This window comes from Scardinius erythrophthalmus (assembly GCF_964197995.2).
Source record: "Scardinius erythrophthalmus genome assembly, chromosome: 7".
Lineage (NCBI taxonomy): Eukaryota > Metazoa > Chordata > Actinopteri > Cypriniformes > Leuciscidae > Scardinius > Scardinius erythrophthalmus.
In genome coordinates this window covers 4,722,829-4,742,828 of record NC_138227.1, presented here as the reverse complement: position 1 = coordinate 4,742,828, position 20,000 = coordinate 4,722,829, and the positions used below count along the sequence as shown (strand labels likewise).

General features: G+C 37.3%; 1 protein-coding gene across 2 annotated transcripts in view; it reads left to right on the top strand.

Moving 5' to 3' along the window:
• Positions 1-20,000, top strand: part of dgkd (diacylglycerol kinase delta) — a 46,256-nt gene that overhangs the window by 14,782 nt on the left and 11,474 nt on the right. For both annotated transcript variants that reach the window (XM_081371555.1, XM_081371556.1), the window contains 16 exons: positions 5,026-5,130; positions 7,478-7,610; positions 11,604-11,710; positions 12,063-12,188; positions 12,301-12,403; positions 13,773-13,935; positions 14,712-14,820; positions 15,647-15,786; positions 15,897-15,981; positions 16,634-16,728; positions 16,815-16,914; positions 17,020-17,296; positions 17,808-17,939; positions 18,020-18,148; positions 19,268-19,361; positions 19,453-19,563. In XM_081371555.1, coding sequence (XP_081227681.1) covers positions 5,026-5,130; positions 7,478-7,610; positions 11,604-11,710; positions 12,063-12,188; positions 12,301-12,403; positions 13,773-13,935; positions 14,712-14,820; positions 15,647-15,786; positions 15,897-15,981; positions 16,634-16,728; positions 16,815-16,914; positions 17,020-17,296; positions 17,808-17,939; positions 18,020-18,148; positions 19,268-19,361; positions 19,453-19,563 — 2,009 coding nt within the window. The remainder of the gene's footprint in view (positions 1-5,025; positions 5,131-7,477; positions 7,611-11,603; positions 11,711-12,062; positions 12,189-12,300; positions 12,404-13,772; positions 13,936-14,711; positions 14,821-15,646; positions 15,787-15,896; positions 15,982-16,633; positions 16,729-16,814; positions 16,915-17,019; positions 17,297-17,807; positions 17,940-18,019; positions 18,149-19,267; positions 19,362-19,452; positions 19,564-20,000) is intronic.

Below are 20,000 nucleotides of genomic sequence, written 5' to 3'. Positions count from 1 at the left end.
TAGAAGTATTGTTCATTATTAGTTAATCTTAACAAAGGTAGTTAACTAATGCTAATTAATGAACCTTATTGTAAAGTGTTACCAAAGACACCTTTCAACAATTCTTAAAAAAATCGAAATTTGAACACTGATTGTACTTTCTGAACTATTAAAATAAATAATATAAAAGATAATATTTCAATGAGTATTTTAATAATCCCCGAAGGTCTACCACTTATGATGCGGGAAATTTCCCCACAAACATTGATTCACTTTATCATGTAGAATAGATTGTATGAGTAGCCTAAATGAATCTACACAGATTATAAAATAAAATCAATAATTTTAAAACTTTCTCCAAGACGCAATTTCACAAACGGCGCGAGTGTTCAGCGGTGATGCGTCCTCTCTCTCTCTCTCTCTCTCTCTCTCTCTCTCTCTCTCTCTCTCTCTCTCTCTCTCTCTCTCTCTCTCTCTCTCTCTCTCTCTCTCTCTCTCTCTCTCTCTCTCTCTCTCTCTCTCTCTCTCTCTCTCAAAATGGGTTGGACAAGGCAAGCGTCGAAACTACACATTCGCGTTTAGGAGTCGGGACATGACGGAATTGTCACTTGTACAATCGGACAAGCATTGCATCGTAACTAAAGTTTATCATTTTCACTTCTTTTTAAGTTTTATCAGTTTAAACATTCAAGCTGAGAGAGTTAATGGCATCGGGAGGGGCGGATGTGCGCGTGCGCAAATTAGAGCGTTCTTTCAAAACAGAACATGGCAAAATAATCGTTTTTACTCGATTATACTATTTTAGTGATCGTTGGGAGCAAAAATCAAAATCGAAATCGAAATTCAATTAATTGCACAGCCCTAATATGTGTGTGTATATGTGTGAGTGTGTGTGTGTGTTTTGAACACTATCCAATCAGTATCTGTGTTTTGGCCTTGGGGTCGGTATGTGTCTGGAAGAACTATCTAGTTTAGATATGTATGCTAAAAATATGAATCAAATTAATGGCAAACATTACTAATAAATAAGTATGGAGTACGCACGTGTTTTTAAAAGTAATTAATACTTTTATTCATCAAGGACGCATTAAACTGATCAAAAGTGACAGTAAAGACATTTATGAAGTTACAAAAGATTCTATTTCAAATCAGTGCTGTTCTTTTAGAACTTTATATTCATCCTGAAAAATAGAATGTAATCATAATTTTAGTCATATGATGAAGTGTGTCACTGATACACACACTACTTCTGTTGGAGATCTGTCGGTTTGAAGGGCTTTAATATGTGTTGTGATTAAATAAGCTGTAGGGAAATCTGTCTTGGAAAAGCAATACAGTTCCTGCTTAATTCTTCAGGAGCGTTGACTCAAGTTATTGTATCTAATTTTAATCCCGATCAGATCAATATTGCTTGTAGCGTCGGCTGGTTTTGCTCTGACAGAAGACGTGTTGAGCAAGAGCTCTGGCTGTGAAACACGCTTTGAAGTGTCGAAGAATAAATCCCATTTATATTTAAAGGTGAAGTCTGTCGTCACTAAACAGATCTGCAACATTTAAAGATTTTAAACAGGATTTAAACACTCCCCCTGTCTATTATTGGTCAGTCAGACAGATGGCCCCGCCCCCAAACTCACGCCATTGGTCGAATCAGACGTTGACAGGACTTTAACATCAACTAACCATGAAAAATCCATCTAAAGCATGTATTGATCTTATTTAATGAAAGTTATATCTGTTAATATTATTTAACGGACCTCAGATAACATGAACTAACATGAACACAGATTAATAAACATAGTTAACTAATTAACTAATGGGACCTTATTGTAAACTGTTACCCTGACTTTGAGTGACTGTTTAAACCTCCAGAAAAGGTCAAACTTCACCTTTAAACCGAGTTAGAAAGTCTGTCAGCCAATCAGATGGGCTTTTCACACTTGTGCCTGTTAATCTAAGGTCAATATTTTGGGTTATCTTATTTCATGCTTTACACAGTAATTAGGGGAGCGCGGGGCACAATCTAACGCGGGGCTAGTTGTAACACACTTGTTTTAAATACTTCCACTCATGCTAGCATGACGAAACTTGGTGTATTTACTAGTTTCCATATCAACACTATATAGAGAAAAAATTGCGCCAAAATTATTATTTTTTTGGAAGATATCCATAGACATTTATTACACCATAGCAAAAGTAAATTTCTTACTTAAGCTAATTTTTCATCTCTATTTTTTGTGTTTTTTTAAAATTAGACAAATCTGATATTATTTTAATCTCCAATATGTTATTTAACAGTTGAGATAGTTCTTTAATGCTTCACTAACTAGCAGAAGACACTAGCAGGGTTTAAATCCCAGTTGTACAGGCGGGGCATGTTGTCACACTGCGTTATGTGCCCCTATTAGAAATATGCTATTATATTCTATAGTTGTATTAATTTTATTGAGAAAACGTGAGAAAAATGTGAATAAAGACTGAGAGTCAATGCTCAGAAAAGACTAATTATTAATATGTTTTGAATTATGTTGCATAGCTGTGTTTTCATGTGTTCGTAGTCAAAACTCAAAAATTAGTTTATATTTAATTATTAAAAATTGCCATTATTTTATATGAAAACGTTTTTTAATTGTATTTTATTTAGAAAATATTTTAGTTTGTTTTGTATATTTTTTTTTAGATCAGATAACATTTTAAGCTGTCATATGTCATGTTACAATGTGCCCCTCACATGTTACAATGTACCCCACCTATGGGGCATGTTGTCACATTTCACTTCCATTCTTTCGGGGTATAAAAAAGTATATACTGTATTAATAAAACAAAACCACATAATTGTACTAGACTTGGGAAATTAATGTGGGAAAATAAATACTCTGAACCATAAGTAGATTTACACAAACTGAGAAAGTCAAAAAGACTTACTTTGTGCCCCGCTCTCCCCTAATCCTCTCACACATGTGAAACCCAGTGCTAACCCAAATGTTGGGGTTAAATGAGAGAGTAAAGCATAAAGTCACGGTTTATTAATATTGCACCGTTTATACAGATTAGTGTGAGGCTGATATTTCATTAGGTGTGTTATTAGATTAGATTAGTGTCGCAGCTGTGTGTTAAAGTGTTGAAAACAGGATCAATTCAGCTTATGCAACTGAACCCCAAAAGCGGTTTGAGTCGTATGACACGGTTCAGCTGGCGTTACGATAGCACTGATAATGTGTGTGTGTGTGTGTGTGAGTAATGAAAGTGGCTTGAAGATCTACATCAAAGACATTAAGCAGACGCTGTGTGTCAGCTGATACATGTGTCTGCGTATTTTAGCTGGTTTTATGAGGCAGCTTGTGTACTCCTCTGCCAAATGAATAATATGATTGGTTGTGTGTGTGTGTGTGTGTGTGTGTGTGTGTGTGTGTGTGTGTGTGTGTGTGTGTGTGTGTGTGTGTGTGTGTGTGTGTGTGTGTGTGCGTGCTGGCGGAGGAAAGGCGCGAGTTATTTTTATCTGTGTGGGAACAGAGGGTCTTTGTCAGCAGCTGGAGGAAACGGATTGGGAAGTTGACGTACACACACACACACACACACACACACACACACTCACTAGTAAACATGATTCTATTTTGCATTCAAATTCTATTAGAAATTCTAAGATTTAATTTAAATAAATAAATAAATAAATATATATATATATATATATATATATTAGGGATAAAATATTAATATTTTATATATTCATATTTTGGCCGATACTGATACCAATAATACTTTACATTTGAAAGCCGATAACCGATACACTGATATATACAACCGATATATTGGCCGATAAATCTAAATCCAAGTTTTTATATAATTTTCGAGAGCCTGATTACAAAAACAAAAGTCTCACCATTAAAAGCCACGTGCCAAACACACAATTATGATGTTCTCATTATAATTTTATGTAGCCGATATGACAGACTTGCGCTGCTAATGTTGCACTTTACTGTATTTTCCAATCATATTTCAAGCAATTTAAAACCATCATGTTGAACTGTGCGCATCTGAAGTGTCTCAGCTGAAGGAAATAATACATTATTTATCAGCTTTAATATATCGGCCAAATTTACTTATCAGGCTGATAATGATAACATTAAAAATTAACATATATCGATGTTTAAAAAAATCAGCATGCCAAAAATCAATGCTCTTTGAACAAACATTGAACAAATGTATGTTAATAAATGCTGTAAAAATATATTGCTTATTGTTAGTTCATGTTGAATGTTTACAAATGAGACCTTATTGAAAGTGTCACCTAATGCAAGAAGTTAAATGCATTATCTAAAACTAATCAACCCCTTTTCACACTGGTTATTATGAGTATTTAATCGTTTTTATGTATATGCACCAATAGAAACTACATTATAATTAAAAACATATGCACAAAAACTTGAGTGACCATTTCTGAGTAATAATAATAATGCTAACTATTTGTTTGACTCACTCTTGATCTGATCTTAATGTGATCTTCTCCTACTAATCATGAATTACTAAAAAAAGGAGAAATGTGAAACTAATATAATGTCACGGTATTTAGGTAAACTTAATGGCCAAATAAAAAGCTCATTGTAGTATTTTTTCTTATGCTTGCGTAATGTCATATTACTAGCAAAATCACTGCAGATATGTTTGCTCTGTCACCCAGCCCTAGTTGGCACCCTGTAAGTTGAATAACAAGAGCTCTTTGCTCGAGGTGTGTGTGTGTGTGTGTGTGAGAGAGACTGTGGACAGTGTGTTCCTTGTTCCTTTGCCTCACTTTGTAGGAGAAACACATGTTTCTGCTGCTCACACACACATATTAAAGGTTATGTGTGGATAAAGCAGCTTATTTCACTTGAACAAATCTATTCCGATCTCTTCAGTTTCACATGACCAACTCCTGAGTTTTTCCCCTCTCTCTCTCTCTCTCTCTCTCTCTCTCTCTCTCTCTCTCTCTCTCTCTCTCTCTCTCTCTCTCTCTCTCTCTCTCTCTCTCTCTCTCTCTCTCTCTCTCTCTCTCCCTCTCTCTCTCTGTAGGTAATCACTCCGTGTCGTCGGCTGATTCTGTGTGCGGAAAACAGGAAAGAAATGGAGGAATGGATCGCAGCGCTGAAGAGTGTTCAGAACAGAGAACACTTCGAGGTGAGATTCCCCATCTAGTGGAACGTTTTTACTTTTACTTACTTTTACTTAGTGTTTATTAGAGAAATGCATTACTCCAAAGTCTCTTTTTCGTTGCATTCAGTGACAGGGTTATTTGAGGTTATAACACAGGTTTGAATAACTTGCGCTACCGTTCAAAAGTCTGGGGCTGAATTTTTTTTTTTTTTTTAAAAGTCTGGGGTTGAAAAATATTTTTTTCCTGAAGTCTGGAGTTGAAAACATTTTTTTCCTAAAGTCTGGAGTTGAAAAATATTTTTTTCCTAAAGTCTGGAGTTGAAAAATATTTTTTTCCTAAAGTCTGGAGTTGAAAAATATTTTTTCCTAAAGTCTGGAGTTGAAAAAATAATTTTTCCTAAAGTCTGGAGTTGAAAAATATTTTTTCCTAAAGTCTGGAGTTGAAAAATATTTTTTTCCTAAAGTCTGGAGTTGAAAAATATTTTTTCCTAAAGTCTGGGGTTGAAAAAATAATTTTTCCTAAAGTCTGGAGTTGAAAAATAATTTTTTCCTAAAGTCTGGAGTTGAAAAATATTTTTTTCCTAAAGTCTGGAGTTGAAAAATATTTTTTCCTAAAGTCTGGAGTTGAAAAAATATTTTTTCCTAAAGTCTGGAGTTGAAAAATATTTTTTCCTAAAGTCTGGAGTTGAAAAAATATTTTTTTCCTAAAGTCTGGAGTTGAAAAAATAATTTTTCCTAAAGTCTGGAGTTGAAAAATATTTTTTTCCTAAAGTCTGGAGTTGAAAAAATATTTTTTTCCTAAAGTCTGGGGTTGAAAAATAAAATATATTTTTTAAAGAGTCTCTTCTGCTCACCGAAGCTGCATTTATTTGATCAAAAAAACCTGTAAAAACTGAAATATTTTTGCAATTTAAAACAGCTGTTTTCTATTTGAATTAGTGGTGGGCCGTTATCGGCGTTAACGTGCTGCGTTAACGCGAGACTCTTATCGCGCGATAAAAAAATATCGCCGTTAATCTATTCTCCAAGTTGGGTTGGAAGCTGGCTATACTACACAAGCAATGATGACGCAATCTACCCGCGGCCGCGAGGAACACCCGCCTGCAACGCATCATATTCGTCGTCATCTTAAGTAAACACGGCTGAAAGTGAAAGCTGGTGAAAAAGATCGGTGCAACGAGCAGCAGCAAACTATATAGACAGAGTGTGTGGGGTAACAGTTCGGTAAGTTAACACGCGACTAATCCGTTCTACCACCTCAAATTCAAAACGAAACATATCACTGAATACCAGCGCGCGCATATTATTCCCAATATATCTGAGTGGTGTCGCACATAATCTCTGTCTGCGCCCGATTTTAAGAATCGTTGTTGTGTTTCTTTTTAACTGAAAAGACATCAGTTAGAATATTCTAATTTTAAATTTGGGGTTTCATAAACTCCAAGCCATAATAAACATTAGACCTACTTAAGTCTCTGCAGCTAGTGTACTTAAATTTTATTTATCTGCAAAATTATGTTGTATACTTACAGTTTTGCACAATATATGTTCTCAAAACTACATACACCCTTTAAAAAAAAATACATTTAGCAGTTGTTTAGCAGGGTCTGTGTAACCTGTTCTAAAATGGTTTTATTATAATATATATCGTTATCGCAAGAGGCTGCAATGTAGGCCTATATCACAATATGAATTTTAGGCCATATCGCCCATCCCTAATTGATAGCCTATAGTAGTTGATAATAACATAGGCCTACCTAATGTTGCCTACGGAGGGTAACAGTAGGCTACAGTAGTAACTTTTACAGTCTATGAGTAGAACAGCTTTCTCAAGCAGTTTGTGATGCATTTTGGAAACAGGAGATGAGCCCCTGGTCTAATGCGCCACCTGGCTTGAGAAACCCGCTCTCAAAGACTTAGTTTTATAGACATTATTTGGGTAGCACACATATTCTGAATGCCTTCGGCAGAATTCAAAGGAGCCATTTTAATCTAGATTAATCTAGATTAATTTCAAAATTAATCTAGATTAATCTAGATTAAAAAAATTAATCTATGCCCACCTCTAATTTGAATATATAGTAAAGTGTAATTTATTCCTGTGATCAAATCTGAATTTCAGCATCATTACTCCAGTCTTCAGTGTCACATGATCCTTCAGAAATCAGTATAATATGATGACTTGATGCTCAAGGAGCATTTCAGATTATTATCAGTGTTGAAAACGCTTAATTTTTTCTGTGGAAACTGTGACACATTTTATTTTTCAGTATTCTTTGATGAATAGAAACAGCATTTGTTTGAAATAGACTCTTTTGTACCGTTAAAAATGCCACTTCTGATCAGTTTCTTGCTTGTTTCTCTGCTCTAGTCCACTCAGTTCAGTATGGATCATTTCTCTGGGATGCATAACTGGTACGCCTGTTCCCACGCTCGCCCCACGTACTGTAACGTCTGCCGGGAGGCTCTGTCCGGAGTCACCTCTCACGGGCTGTCCTGCGAAGGTCTGTCACTCACACTCATGGGTTTTGATTTGAGGATTATAGGTAGGGTGAATGCAGGGAAAGTGGGCCGTTTAAGTTTTGATTGTACTGTGCTCAATGGGTTTACACTTCCAGAGCATGACATGAAAATCACTGTCCAAACTTAAATGGTTGTAATTCAAGAATGCTTTGGAATATAGACATATGGTTGGTCTTGTTTTAAAGAAGACATTTGCCAGATTATTGTAGAAGTGAAATAAATTATGATAGTGAAACAGAAAAAAAAGTTATATAAGTTTGAGTTTATGAAAAATATAATTATTTATATTTTATATAAAATATATATATTACAAAATATATTTTACCCTAAAACTGCAAGAAAATGAAAGCCAAAAATCTAAACAAGTTGTGTTCCAAATTTTGGTTGATATCTCAAAAAATGAGCTTTCAGTGAGATTTTATTTTGGCGCAGTACCAAACCTTTTCACTAGGTGGACAGCCAGCTTCCTTACTGACCATATAAGGGCGCCTCCATTTTCATATATATTTTGAGTGATCTGAACCATGTATTTCCATAATTTCATACTATTTATGAAGTATACATCCTATTCAGAAATAGTATGGGTGGTTTGGCAGTATTTTATTTGATTTCAACCTCTAATAAACACATAAAAAGAGCGCATATGTGCGTTATAGCTCGCTTCCGCGTCACAAATCGAGAATCCATAATATTTTTCTATATATTCAAAACCTTTTTTTCTCATAAAATTTAATTGGTGTTATCTTTTGAACTCTTGTAATGAAAACAAACTGAGGTTTCTACCAATCTTTCATGATTTTTCATGTTTATTTCTATTTCAAAATAAAGGCCTAAACACACCTAATGAATATGAAATATTCTTGTTGCAAATTGATAAATTACTGCTCCTCTGTAATTTATTTTAAAAAATAGCCACCAAATATGAAAACAAGAGATTGTAAGCTTTCAAATGATATATAGTTTGTCAATATTACTTTAGGTTTTTACTAAGATATTATTGTTCTAAATATATATGGGCAACTAAATGGGTGACACTAAAGGGGTTAATTAAAGAGAATATATTATTGCATATATTAATATATAACAAATATTATTGTGAGAGTTCCTGGTTTGTTTGTTACTATATTTAACAGGGAATGAAATGCAATGAATGAACTTTTAAAATGTGTTATGGTGTTTAAATATTGCTGGTCCACTTTGGCTGAATGTGTAAGATAAAGTGGGCCAGTGTAATTCAGGTAAAGTGGGCGACCTTTAACCTTCAGAAATTATACTCAAATTCATTAAATAAATTGTCATTCATTGATTATTTTATAGCAGACATGTATAATCTACTTTTTTATTTATTAAGAACAGAAAATAAGACGAGGCATTACGTTCAATCTGTGGAGTGAAGAAAGGATAAGAGGAGCAAAATGTAAATGCAGAATATAACGCTTTAAAATATGGACACACTTTAAGTTCATTTAAAGTGTTTAGAGAAACTTAACTTCAGTGTTTTTTATTAAGATACAGGATAATTTTTGATAAATCAGGGATGGCCCACTTTACCAGACCAGCCGGCCCACTTTACCTGGAAATAAATTTGCCTGGAGTGCATGATCTCAAAATGTTTATTGGTATATAGCTTGCACATAACACATTATATCAACTGTATTCAAATTGAAATATTATAGCTGGACCTTAAAGTTAAGAAATGTATAGAAGCTTGTTTCCGCCACAGAATAAAACATTTTAAAAGATAATTGTGACTTTTTATCTCACAATTGCGAGTTTACATCTCGCAATTCTGACTTTATTTCTCAGAATTGCGATATATAAAGTCGCAATTGCGTAAAATAAGGTCACAATTGTGAGAAATAAAGTTGCAATTGCGTCTTATAATGTCAGAATTGTGAGATATAAAGTCAGAATTCTGACTTTGCGACTTTATTTCACGCATTTGTCGCAAAAATCACGCAATTTCACGCAAAAGTCGCAATTGCGTGAAATAAAGTCGCAATTGCGTGATATAAACTCGCAATTGCGAGAAAAAAGTTAGAATTATCTTTTAAAATGTTTTATTCTGTGGCGGAAACAAGCTTCCATACTTTTGTTAACTTTAAGGTCCAGCTATAATATTTCAATTTGAAATATTTCAACTTTATAACATAATTGTGAGTTTATATCTCGCAATTCTGACATCTTTTCTCAGAATTGTGAGATATAAACTCACAATTGTGAGATATAAAGTCCAATTCTAAGGAAAAAAAAGACTTTTTTTTTTTTTTACCTCAGAATAGTTTATATCTCACAATTCTGACTTTATAACACGCAATTGCAACTTTATATCATGCAATTCTGATTTTATATTTCGCAATTGCGTATTATAAAGTCAGAATTGCGTGATATAAACATGCAATTCTGAGAAAAAAAGTCTGAATTTCAAGTATATTTCTCGCAATTGCAAGTTTATATCTCATAATTCTGACTTTATATCACGCAATTTTGATTTAATAACACACAATTGCGACTTTATATCACGCAGTTCTGACTTTATAACCTGCAATTGCGACTTTACATCTCGCAATTCTGACTTTATTTCTCAGAATTGCGTGAAATAAAGTCGCAATTGCGTGTTATAAAGTCAGAATTGCGAGATATAAAGTCAGAATTGCGTGAAATAAAGTCGCAATTGCGTCTTATAAAGTTAGAATTCTGACTTTTTTTCTCACAATTGCGACTTTATATCACGCAATTGTGGCTTTATAACACATAATTGTGAGTTTATATCTCGCAATTCTGACTTTATAACACATAATTGTGAGTTTATATCTCGCAATTCTGACATCTTTTCTCAGAATTGTGAGATATAAAGTCCAATTCTAAGGAAAAAAAAGAGACTTTTTTTTTTTTTACCTCAGAATAGTTTATATCTCACAATTCTGACTTTATAACACGCAATTGCGACTTTATTTCACGCAATTCTGACTTTATATCTCGCAATTCTAACTTTATAAGACGCAATTGCGACTTTATTTCACGCAATTCTGACTTTATATCTCGCAATTCTGACTTTATAACACGCAATTGTGACTTTATTTCACGCAATTCTGATTTTATTTCACGCAATTCTAACTTTATAAGACGCAATTGCGACTTTATTTCACGCAATTCTGACTTTATATCTCACAATTCTGACTTTATAACACGCAATTGCAACTTTATATCATGCAATTCTGATTTTATATCTCGCAATTGCGTATTATAAAGTCAGAATTGCGTGATATAAACATGCAATTCTGAGAAAAAAAGTCTGAATTTCAAGTATATTTCTTGCAATTGCGAGTTTATATCTCATAATTCTGACTTTATATCACGCAATTCTGACTTTATAACCTGCAATTGCGACTTTATATCACGTAATTCTGAGATAAAAAGTCAGAATTGTGAGATTAAAAAGTCGCAATTACCTTTTTTATTTTCCACTCTGTGGCGGAAACAAGCTTCCATACAAAAGTAATGAAGAAAAGAAAAGAAAAAAAAAACATCTAGGTATCTAAATGACACGTTTAACAAAAAGTGGCCCACTTTACCCGCATTCACCCTAGAAGTGTCTCTTTTGGATCTATGATCTGAATGTGTTTAAATGCTGATTTATGTGTTAAATAAAAAAAATTCTGTAATCAATTAATCACCCTCATGTCATTCTAAACTTCTGTTCATATTCAAAACACAAATTAAGATGTTTTGATTAAATCGGAGAGATTTCTTTCCCTCCATTGACAAATATATGCAACCTCCACTTTAAAAAGATCATAAAGAGATCGTAAAACGAATTGTTCAGTCGATTCAGTCCAAATTTTCTGAAGAGACTCGATCGCTTTGTATGATTTTTATATGATTACATCAAAATATCTTCATTTGTGTGTTTAAAGATGGATGAAAATCTTACGGGTTTGATAACTTGACTGAAAACCTTGTGTGTCCTACAGTGTGCAAGTTCAAGGCTCACAAGCGCTGTGCGGTCAGAGCCACTAATAACTGCAAATGGACGACACTGGCCTCTATCGGCAAAGACATACTGGAGGATGAGGATGGGGTGAGTGCACGTTCACTTAATATTATTTCACTTTACTCCCAGCTTATCGGTTTAGTGCTTCGACTCATTTCGGTTAGATGTCAAGGCAACATTTCAAAATGTTGTTTAGTTTTAAGTTTTCCATTTAATATTTGTATTTTATTTTATTTCAGCTTTTTTGTAAATTAGCAAAACAGTTTTTTTTATATAGTTTTACCAATTTGGCCAGTTTGGACCAAATACCAATTTGGACTCCATTGACTTCTATTGTAGGAAAAAAAAAATACTATGGAAGTCAATGGGGTCCATCAACTGTTTGGTTCAACATAACTAGTTGCTTGTCGTGTAAATAACACGTTCGTGAACTCGGCAGATCTCGATGCCTCATCAGTGGCTGGAGGGGAATCTGCCGGTCAGTGCCAAATGCACCGTGTGTGATAAAACCTGCGGCAGCGTTCTCAGACTTCAGGACTGGCGCTGTTTATGGTGTAAAGCCATGGTGAGTGTGTGAAAGTTCATTTTTCATGACATGCATTACCTTTTTTATTAATGTTATGCTACATGTTAAATGGAAGGCAAAGATGACAATCAGCTGTGTGTTCGTTCTCCAGGTGCATGCTGGGTGCAAAGACCAGCTCTCTCCCAAGTGCCCGCTGGGTCAGTGTAAAGTCTCCGTGATTCCACCCACCGCCCTCAACAGCATCGACTCGGACGGTGAGCATCCAATCAGAGCACTCCCTCGGAATCAACCAATCAGAGCATTCCCCTTTAGAATCAACCAATCACAGCATTCCCCTTTAGAATCAACCAATCAGAGCATTCCCCTTTAGAATCAACCAATCAGAGCACTCCCTCAGAATCAACCAATCAGAGCACTCCCTCGGAATCAACCAATCACAGCATTCCCCTTTAGAATCAACCAATCAGAGCATTCCCCTTTAGAATCAACCAATCTGAGCACTCCCTCGGAATCAACCAATCAGAGCATTCCCCTTTAGAATCAACCAATCACAGCATTCCCCTTTAGAATCAACCAATCAGAGCATTCCCCTTTAGAATCAACCAATCAGAGCACTCCCTCGGAATCAACCAATCAGAGCATTCTCCTTTAGAATCAACCAATCAGAGCACTCCCTGAGAATCAACCAATCAGAGCATTCCCCTTTAGAATCAACCAATCAGAGCCTTCCCTCAGAATCAACCAATCAGAGCATTCCCCTTTAGAATCAACCAATCAGAGCATTCCCCTTTAGAATCAACCAATCACAGCATTCCCCTTTAGAATCAACCAATCAGAGCATTCCCCTTTAGAATCAACCAATCAGAGCACTCCCTCGGAATCAACCAATCAGAGCATTCTCCTTTAGAATCAACCAATCAGAGCACTCCCTGAGAATCAACCAATCAGAGCATTCCCCTTTAGAATCAACCAATCAGAGCATTCCCTCAGAATCAACCAATCAGAGCATTCCCCTTTAGAATCAACCAATCAGAGCACTCCCTGAGAATCAACCAATCAGAGCATTCCCCTTTAGAATCAACCAATCAGAGCACTCCCTGAGAATCAACCAATCAGAGCATTCCCTCAGAATCAACCAATCAGAGCATTCCCCTTTAGAATCAACCAATCAGAGCACTCCCTGAGAATCAACCAATCAGAGCATTCCCCTTTAGAATCAACCAATCAGAGCACTCCCTCAGAATCAACCAATCAGATCACTCCCTCGGAATCGTTCAATCAGAACTCTTTCCCAGAGATCAAAAATCAAATCATGGAAATATCCAATCAGAGCTCTCTGTCAGAAATAGCTCTTATCCTAAAATCACCTCACAGAAATGACCAATTATGGCTTTGTGTCAGAAATAGTTTAAAGCCTTCGCTTGCTTTAGAGTGGCCTGAAGATAGAAAATGATGCATGTTTAAAGTTTAACTGAGATTAATGAATGCTTTAAGTATTGTTCGTTCATGTTGACTAATGGAACCGTATTGTAAAGTGTTGCCATATAAATAATACTAAGATAACACAGTGAAAATGCAACATCTCTCTTGTGTGTGTGTGTGTGTGTGTGTGTGTGTGTGTAGGGTTCTGGAAGGCGACGTGTCCTCCGACCTGCACGAGCCCGTTGTTGGTGTTCGTGAACAGTAAGAGTGGAGATAATCAGGGTGTGAAGTTTCTGCGCCGGTTTAAGCAGCTGTTGAACCCTGCGCAAGTGTTTGATCTGATGAATGGAGGACCACATCTGGGGTGAGACTCACAAACACACACACACACACACACGCACACACGCACACACACACACGCACACACGCACACACACACACACACACGCACACACACACACACACACATACTCTCACACTCACATTCACACGTACCCACACACTCACTCTCTCACACACACACACACACACACACACACACACACACACACACTCACACACACTCACTCACTCACACACACGTACACACACACTTTCATACACACACACACATGCTCATAAACACGTACACAGACACACACAGACACATTCACACACACACACACACACACACACACACACACACACACACACACACACACGTACACAGACACACACACACACACACACACACACACACTCCCACATACACAGACACGTACACACACACACACACACACACACACACACACTCACACGTACACACACACTTTCATAAACACACACACATGCTCATAAACACGTACACAGACACACACACAGACACACACGCACACACACACACACACACACACACGTACACAGACACACACACACACACACACACACGTACACAGACACACACACACTCACACACACGTATACACACACTCACACACACGTATACACACACACGTACACAGACACACACACACACACACACACACACACACACATGTACACACACAGGATAATAAACATCCACTCAGACAATGAACATCAATATTCTTGCATTGCATGTTTACTGACATCTTTATATGTGTTTGTGTGTGTCTTCCGTAGCTTGCGTCTGTTTCAGAAGTTCGATACGTTTCGTATTCTGGTGTGTGGAGGTGATGGCAGTGTCGGATGGGTGTTATCAGAGATAGACGCTCTGACTTTACACAAACAGGTACACACACACACAAATCCAACAGAGACTGCATCATACTGCAGACGACAGGAGAACCCCAGTATGCATGCGTGTGCTAACTGCAAAAATACTACATTTGCCTATTGTTTTGAGGACTAGTTAACCCATAAATAGAGTTTTACATCACTTACTCACAGCAAAGTCATTCCCACATAATACAGGATTGACATGACAAGTGCGAGTATCACATTCAATACGAACATGTGTATTGTTACACCCCTAATACATATACCACATACTCCACATACTCTCACATAATAAAATGTGCATCAATCAGCATTATGCTAACATGGTTAGCATTTTTTAAGGAAGATACTAACAATTAAACATGTTATGCTAGCTTGATGCTGACATGATTAGCATGTTGCTGGCACGATGCTTACATGATTAGCATGTTTTAGCAAGATACTAACAATTAGTATGTTTTGCTAGCACGATGCTAACACAATTAGCATGTTGTACACTGGAAATAGTGTACCAAACATTAATAAATCACATGCACTAATTCTAATATGGCATTCTATACACAGGGTGCAATAGGGTTCAGACACATTTTCTAGGTTTCTTTGCTTGTACTGCGTTCTGGTGGTGTTTTTTTTTTTGTGCATGCCTCAAAATCAACTTGAGGGCGTTTACATTTTTATATATTTATGCATTTGTGCATTTGGCTGACACCTTTATCCAAAGCCATGAACTCCATTTTGTCAGTTCATGCATATCCTGGGATTGCTAGTGCCATTGCTCGACTGTTTAAGCGGCAGTGTGTGTGTCAGGAGTGTTTGATGTTTTGATGTGGGGTCTGCAGTGCCAGCTGGGCGTACTTCCTCTGGGAACAGGAAATGACCTGGCCAGAGTTCTGGGATGGGGCTCAGCGTGCGATGATGACACACAGTTACCCCAGATCCTGGAGAAGCTGGAGAGGGCCAGTACCAAGATGCTGGACAGGTGTGTGTGTGTGTGTGTGTGTGTGTGTGTGTGTGTGTGTGTGCTTAAAGTAGCTGTCACAGTCTGTCACAGTCCTTCAACTGAACACTCAATGCTTTTATTTCTCATAGATGGAGTATTATGGTATATGAGACCAAGTTACCACGGCAACACTCCAGCTCCACGGTAACAGAGGACTGCAGTGAGGACTCAGAGGTATGCTGATTTAAAGGGACAGTTCTCTCTTCTGATTGGCTGTTCAATGTTTCCTCTCTTCTGATTGGCTGTTCTGTGTTTCCTCTCTTCTGATTGGCTGCTCTGTTTCCTCTCATCTGATTGGCTGTTATGTGTTTCCTCTTCTGATTGGCTGTTCTATGTTTCCTCTCTTCTGATTGGCTGTTCTGTGTTTCCTCTCTTCTGATTGGCTGTTCTGTGTTTCCTCTCCTGATTGGCTGTTCTGTGTTTACTGTCCTCTCTTCTGATTTGCTGTTCTGTTTCCTCTCATCTGATTGGCTGTTCTGTGTTTCCTCTCTTCTGATTGGCTGTTCTGTGTTTCCTCTCCTGATTGGCTGTTCTGTGTTTACTTTCCTCTCTTCTGATTTGCTGTTCTGTTTCCTCTCATCTGATTGGCTGTTCTGTGTTTCCTCTCTTCTGATTTGCTGTTCTGTTTCCTCTTTTCTGATTGGCTGTTCTATGTTTCCTCTCTTCTGATTGGCTGTTGTGTTTCCTCTCCTGATTGGCTGTTCTGTGTTTCCTCTCTTCTGATTGGCTGTTCTGTTTCCTCTTATCTGATTGGCTGTTATGTGTTTCCTCTCTTCTGATTGGCTGTTATGTGTTACCTCTCATCTGATTGGCTGTTTTGTTTCAGGTGCAGCACATTCTGACCTATGAGGACTCTGTTGCTGCTCATCTCTCCAAAATCTTGACGTCTGATCAGCACTCTGTGGTCATTTCCTCCGCCAAGTACGTACAGTATATATGCATCGCTGTGTATTTCTGGTTTTGTGTATCCTGGCTGCTGGGTGCTTATCTAAAAGTGTGTTTTTCAGAGTCTTGTGTGAAACAGTTAAGGATTTTGTTGCGAAAGTGGGACGTGCGTACGAGAAGAACACGGAAAATTCGGAAGAATCAGAGGTCATGGCTAAAAAGGTGAGCTGTGATTGGCTATTAGCTAACTTGCTGTTTTGTGATTGGCTTTTGGAGGCTGGAAGTGTTTTGTGATTGGCTCAGTACTCAGGATGTTTTTGTATGCAGTGTGGTGTGCTTAAAGAAAAGTTGGACTCGTTACTGAAAACGCTTAACGAGGAATCTCAGGCCACCAGCGTGATGACAGCGCCTCCGCCCACCATCGCCGAGGAGCAGGTTGACGGGGAGGGTGTGGTTTTGGCTCCGCCCACCTCCCCGCACACCATCACGGCTCCTTGTTCTCCTCGACCACCTGCCGCCATCTTCAAACCTCGAGAGCAGCTGATGTTACGTGCCAACAGCCTGAAGAAAGCCATCAGACAAATCATAGAGCACACGGAGAAAGGTATTGTAGCTTTAATTAAATGTATCGTAATTTAAACTAGACGTACATTTTCTAAAGAAAAAATGTGAGTGGTGCTTCCCGTGCGTAACTACACTGCCTCGAGTCAAAAAAGCTCACCCCCATGATATTCTGAGAGTGATATGGGTGTGGGGTTTAGCAAGATGCTAACACAAATAGCATGTTTTTAACAAGAAGCTAACATAAGCATTTTGTTAGCATGATGCTAACACAATTAGCATGTTGCTAGCATGATGTTAACACAATTAGCATGTTAAGATGATGCTAACAGGATAAGCATTTTGCAGGCATAATGTAAACACCATTAGTATTTTGCTAGTATGATGCTAAACACAATTAGCATTTGCTAGCATGAGTATCGGCACAAATCTCACCAATCGATTCGATTTTGATTCACAAGCTCTTGGTTCAATTCGTTTCCCATCTCTACTTCACATAATGCAACACTTGAGTTCAAAACTGCTTATTTCACATGTGTGACCTGGTGTTTCAGCGGTGGATGAACAGAACGCTCAGACGGAGGAAGGTTTGCCGTCACTGCCTGCGGAGGATGAAGATGAGGATGATGACGCCGAGCGATTATCTCTGCTGTCGTACAGCAACAGAACGCGAGTCAGTCGAAGAGGTGAGGCTCTTTCAGCGCCACGACTCCTTCCTTACACACACACACACTGTCACTCACTCATGTTTCTCTCTCTCTCTCAGTGTCTAAGACTCCGTGTGAGAAGCTCATCAGTAAAGAACGCCTGTCCATAGGCAGCTCCGCCTCACTTCCTGCCCAGACAGGAAGTCGGGAGAATATGCCCATGCTGAACACCAAGATCCTGTATCCCAGTAAGATAATTACTTACAGCATGAATCCCACGCTCATGCGGTGTGTGTGTGTGCGTGCAGGTCTCAGGATGAGTATGTGTACTAACACAAGATATTAACAAAATTAGCGTGTTGCTAGCAAGATGCTCATATCATTAGCATTTTGCTAGAATTGATGATAACATGATTAATTTTATTATAATATTAACACAATTAGCATGTTGCTAGCATTATGCTAACACAATAAGCATGTTGTTGTTAACATGTTTTTAACAAGATGTTAACATGATTAGCATGTTGCTAGCATTATGTTAACATGATTAGCACAATTTTAGCTTTGTTGTTAGCATGACGCAAGAGCAGCAGTGTTGATGAATAAAGCAGTGTTTAATGTTGTTGAGACCCTCACGCGGTGTGTGTGTGTGCAGGTCTCAGGGCGGGTGTGTACTAACAAAATTTAGCATGTTGTTAGCAAAATGTTGACATCATTAGCATTTTGCTAGCATTGATGTTAACATGATTAACATTTTTTTATCATAATATTAACACAATTAGCAAGTTGTTAGCAAGATGCTGATATCATTAGCATTTTGCTAGCATTGTGCTAACATGATTAACATTTTATTATAATATTAACAAAATTAGCATGTTGCTAGCATTATGCTAACACAATAAGCATGTTGTTGTTAACATGTTTTTAACAAGATGTTAACATGATTAGCATGTTGTTAGCATTATGTTAACATGATAAGCACAATTTTAGCATGTTGTTAGCATGACGCTAGAGCAGCAGTGTTGATGAATAAAGCAGTGTTTAATGTTGTTGAGACCCTCACGCGGTGTGTGTGTGTGCAGGTCTCAGGGCGGGTGTGTACTAACAAAATTTAGCATGTTGCTATCAAAATGTTGACATCATTAGCATTTTGTTAGCATTGATGCTAACATGATTAATTTTTTTAGCATGTTTTTAAGAAGAATATAATGCGATTAGGATGTTGCTTACGTGATGCTAACGATTAACATGTTATAATAATTTCAACATAATTAGCATGTTGCTAACATGACGCAAGAGCAGCATTGGGGATGAATACAGCAGTGTTTGATGTTGTTGAGACGTTCATGCGGTGTGTGTGTGTGCAGGTCTCAGGGCGGGTGTGTCGGGCTCTTTCAGCGGGTCAGTGATTAGCAGGCTGCTGGTCAACGCCGACCCCTTCAGCTGTGACCCAGAGAACCTGTGAGTCACATGATCTTGTCAACACTGACCTCTAAAGGGGTTTCAGGGAAAAGGCTGATGGGAAAGTGCCTCTTCTCTGTGTGTGTTTCAGGGATCTGTACACGGAGAAATGCGTGATGAATAATTATTTCGGGATCGGCCTGGATGCCAAAATCTCTCTGGACTTCAACAACAAACGTGACGAGCATCCCGAGAAATGCAGGTGCGTAAACACGCCAAAAACGTCTGGTCATGTTCAAAAGCTCCTGCATTTATTTGATCAAAAATACAGGTAACATTCTGAATATTATTAGAATTTAAAGAAGCTGTTTTCTATGTGAATATTTGTTCAAATGTAATTTATTCCTGTGATCAAAGCATCATTACTCCAGTCTTCAGTGTCACATGATCCTTCAGAAATCAGTATAATATGATGATTTTATGCTCAAGAAACATTTATGATTATTATCAGTGTTCATATTTTTGTGCAAACTGTGATACATTTTATTTTTCGGGATTTTGCTATTATATGTACTTTTCAAGTTTTATTTGATTTATTTATTCAAAATATGTTATGACTGTCAGTGTGTTTGTTGACACACTTCTATTCTAGTAAAAATTAAACCATAAACAGTTCATATTTAAAGTGTAAAGTTGCTG